At 38.4% G+C, this 4,606-nt stretch overlaps 1 protein-coding gene across 1 annotated transcript; it reads left to right on the top strand.

The window, feature by feature from the left end:
* Positions 1-1,649: 1,649 nt before the first annotated feature.
* Positions 1,650-4,189, top strand: cuedc2 (CUE domain containing 2). The gene is made up of 8 exons (XM_037680262.1): positions 1,650-1,723; positions 2,015-2,158; positions 2,978-3,039; positions 3,204-3,322; positions 3,416-3,583; positions 3,663-3,727; positions 3,802-3,862; positions 3,957-4,189. Exons 1-8 carry the CDS (start codon positions 1,650-1,652, stop codon positions 4,101-4,103), a joined length of 840 nt encoding a protein of 279 aa, XP_037536190.1. The 3' UTR covers positions 4,104-4,189.
* Positions 4,190-4,606: the final 417 nt, after the last annotated feature.

Raw genomic sequence — 4,606 nt, forward strand, 5'->3', positions numbered from 1 at the left:
CAAATTCAAAAATACTTTATTAATCCCAGAGGGAAATTGAATGTTGTTGTAGCTCATTTTCCTTGTTTCATAAAAGAGTTGTTCCAGATGTTGATGGTTGTGGGCGGGAAGGATCTCTTGTGATGGTCCGTCTTATAGCAGATCTGAAAAAACTGGCCACAGATGTTGATCCGTTTACTTGCACTTGGTTGGCCTCCTGGGCTTCAGGATCACCTGAATGTTGGGCAGAAATCCTCCCAGGGCAATGGCCACTCTTCCCAGCAGCTTGTTGAGCTCCCATCGCTGCGGACAGCCAACTGTAGGTGCTGATGGACGATCCTGTCCTTCCGCTGTCATGAGCCGTGTTTCCTGCTAGTTCCAGGATCTCAGTGGTCAGGCACTCGAGCACAGCTGGCAGGTAGATGAAAATGCGTCCACAGAACATCCTTTTCAACTCATTTGAGATTTGAGGCTGTAGCTGAGATATTACTTGAGCTTTTGAGATGTTAATCAGCTGCTGTTGGTTGTAGAAACTGCCTTGTTGCCATGGTTACGCATCATAACAAATGTCCAAAACTAAAAAAGTTTCAGTAAAAATCCTTCCAGCTGCACAGCATCCGATACCAGAGGAAACAATCATCCAAAAAAATGTGATTTACATCCAGAAAAAGAGGAATTAAAGTTTCCAAAAGCAAAATCTCAGAATGAAAGTAACAGAGCTGCTCCAACATGCAGCCACCTTGAGCGGCGCAATTTATATATGTATATATATGAAAATATTTGAGTTTAGTTTCATATGAGCATTTTAATGAACTTATGGCCAGCACACATTAAAATAAGCCTGAACCACTAAATCACAGGTATCACCTCAGACCATATTCTTTGACCTCTCACCCATGACTTAACCTGTCATTCTTTTTTTGCTAGTTGAAATCTCAACAAGTGAATTTTTACTGTACCTTTAGATCAGCTCTTGAAATGTTTTATTTTCTTCTATTTCACCTTGTTTGTTGTGTTTTGCCCATTCTGTCCAGTTTGTGTATATTTCATGTTTTGGCACCAAAGCAGGACCCGGATGTTTACACTTTGAGGAAATGACGTCATGACGTTTTGAATCGTGCGGGCTAACAACAAGAAGCGTCGTCGAGCCCTAAACTTGTCAGAACTGATCGTCCTCACCTTCTTGCACATCTGAGGGAAACTTGAAAGCTTCATGTATCTATAATCTCTCTCTGGGTGAGTTTTAGTCCGTTAATCGTGCTCAGAATTTAAGCGTTATCAAGGTAACACTTAGCATTAGCTAACAGAGCTAGTTCGCCGTTATTGCTCTTACATAATTTTAAGGTTAGTCATTTGCATGAAAGGACGAGGCATTTCTTGAAAGCAGTAACATTTATGCAATAATACAAAATTGTAGAGGTATACTACACTGGGTAATTTAGTAAAAATGCATTAGCTTCGTGTGCTAGCGCCAGGCAGCAAAGCTGAAACGAGAGGTCATAAGGGAGGTTGTGTCGTTCATAGGAACATTTTTTCTGTAAGAATTTTTATTTTTTTTGTTACAGGAGGCCTGAGCTCGGTACACGAATGACAGTTGTTCGATTTGGATATTTAAAGTATACAGAACATTAACTTTGACACTGTTTTTATTTTATTTCTGTAGTACAGCAATGGACCTCCAAAAAATCATCCACAGTGCGCTGCACGAGTTTATCCAGAACTACATTCCTGATGCGGATCTCAGGTAAACAAAGCTATTTCCACTTTTACTGCATATTTAGTAAGATGTAGTTTTTACTACTACAGGATCATTTCATGCCAGCCTACTTAAAGTTTTTATTTTACAAACTGCAATCTTCTATCGTGTTTGCAAGAATTTTACAGTTGTTTTTGCTAACTTTTAATTGACTCAATTTCAAATTCTAATTATTATGCAAGCTGGTATGGATTTATTTGCTTGCTTGCTTAGTGAAAAATAGGGCTTGGCAAGTCTACATACTTTTATTTTTATACACCTTTCTACCATTCAATGCAGCACACTGGATGATGTTCTTCTGTCTTATATCACCGGAGTTCTGGAGGATCTGGGTTCCCAGCAAAGTGTTGAGGAGAATTTTGATGTGGAGGTCTTTGCAGAAATGCTGGAAGCTTACATTCCTGGGTTTGCTGAAATTGACAGGTAAAATTGTAAAACTCTGTGTTCTGATTAGGCCTATTCCAATAAACAATCAATTAATAGCATGATAAATGAAAATTATCGACCTCATTTTCATTTATCAGCTTTATCGTTTTTTTCGTCTCTGTTTCTACTGAAGACACTGGATGACAAAAGGTCCAACTCCGGTGCTCTTCACTGACCCTTCCCTTTTTTCTTTTTTCTTTAAAATCCATTTAACCATCCAAAATCGTGTTTTTGGATCATTAAAAGCAGCTCAGCTGAGTCCTCCTGAGACCTCCGTCTTGTCAAAGCTCCAAAATTCACAGTTGAAACCCGTGCCTTCGACAAAAAAGTTGTTTTTCTCTGCAAAAAGAAGCTGAGAACTTGTTTACTGATTTTTTTTTTATTTAAAGCTTTGTGTGACAAATGCTATGCTAAAGAGCTCAAACCACACCGAGCATCCACCATTTTGAGAATCAAAAAAACCAGGAAGGAGAGACAGCCCATGTCAAATCAAGGGGCCTCCCTCCCATTTTTCTTAAAGAGACACGCTGCTCGCTCCCTCACTATCCATCCTTCGATTCACAGTCTTACACTGCTGTCTGGTGGTCAAAAAAGGCGCTAAACACAAAATTAACCAACATTTCTTCTTAAAATTGACAGTAATTACTAATTATTGTCACATTTCAAATAATGTTATCGTTTATCGCAATAATTTCTGAGACAATTGATCGCCCAGCAGAATTTATCGTGACAGGCCTAGTTCTGACTAGTACTAGGTAAGCCCAATAAACTGCAGTTGTGTCATTTGATGTTAATGCAGATGTTTTTCTGTTTTAGTGTCAAAGTTTGTGAAATGATGTTCAGTCTGGCTTCAAAACTAGCCACTGCTCGGACATCAGGTAGTGCATTTTTTACCTTTACTTATGCATTTAGTACTTTGTCAGCTCTACCTCCATTAAAATGTTTTCTGTTAAATCATATCAAAATGATTAATATTTTGTTTTGATGTAAGATGATGAACCCTAGTTTGTTAGTTTAACTGTTTTTTTTTTTGCTTATGAAGAAAACAGTGTGCCGGAGGCAAGAAGAGAGGAGATTTCATCGAAACTCACCAACCTGCCCAGTCAACCGCCACCAGGAAAAGAGCCTCAGTGCCTTAAAACAGAGGGTGCCACTGCAAAGGTTGTCATTTTAGTACAAGCACATTGTGTTGCCCATTTTGTACATCTCACCATAGATGTTAACAGCTAAAAATATAATTATGTATGTGTTCAGCTGTCAGAGTCTGAGTGGGAGTCCCAGGAACAGCACCTGCTGGAGATGTTTCCAAAGTGCAGTTTGTCGGAGGCTCGCAGTGCTTTGTCTATTGCCAAAGGAGACATGGAGGAAGCTGTGCGCCTTATCATTGAGGGCGATGTGCAGCTCAGTCCCACTCCTCTTAACGTGAGTCTCTGTTACACAGAAGTAATGATTCTGAAATATAAACTTTTTTTTTAATGAGCTGATGATCTTGTTGCCTCAGGTAAATCATGGAAAAAGTATTTCTTCACTGGCAGACCAGAAACTTAAAGAGGGCATACTCGAGAAGTGAGTGATGACTCATTATTGTTCAACAAAACTCTCATCATCTTCAAGTTAATAATTATGTTGCATCTCAAAAGGTACATGCTAGTGGACAGAGAGGAAGATAAGAAAACGCATCGACCTGTTGCCCCCAAAGACGTAAGACTTGGGTTATTTTAGTTTTTACACATGAATGTTTCATGTCATATTTTCAATGTTTAATGTCTGATGCATTTTTTTTTTTTTCTTACAGGCCCCAAAGAAGCTTGTTCGTTACCATGGTAACCAGGTAGTAACCACAAAAGGAGAGCGATATCAGGTTGTGAAGACAAACGAGTCTGAGGACATGAAGAAGACGTATGTCAACCTGAAGCCGGCTCGAAAGTACAGGTTCCATTGATGGCGAGTGCAACACTGTAAGAGCAGCTAAAGACATTATTGTTTACAATATTTTTATTTATTGAGCTCATTTAATCTAATTGTTGTTTTGTTTTTCCCAGTAATAACATTCTTGGTGTGTTGGTGGCTTATTTTGAAGTGTTAGTACCATTATGCCTTGAATTAAGCGTCTTTTTTTTAACACTGTTTACCCAAATAGGTTTTTAAACTTTTGTGTGATGTTTTTGTCAGGATGTTGTTTTTATGTGTACTGATTTGTTTTTGGCCACCTCAGCAGGTCTGATGTCCCATTGACAGCATTTTTTTTTTAACTCAGAGAAGTAAAGATCCATATTTATGAAAGCAAGTTGTGAACCAATTTATAGTCTTTGTAAATAGTTTTGCTGAAAACAAATTTAGTTTTTTTTTTTTAATGTAAGTCTCAAAGATGCCAATTTCATTACACTCCATTTTATATCTTACAGGACTGAAGTGCTGTGATAATTTCCATTTAAGCCTGGAGTT

Source organism: Nematolebias whitei, chromosome 1 (genome assembly GCF_014905685.2).
Source record: "Nematolebias whitei isolate Nwh7 chromosome 1, NemWhi1, whole genome shotgun sequence".
Classification (NCBI taxonomy): domain Eukaryota; kingdom Metazoa; phylum Chordata; class Actinopteri; order Cyprinodontiformes; family Rivulidae; genus Nematolebias; species Nematolebias whitei.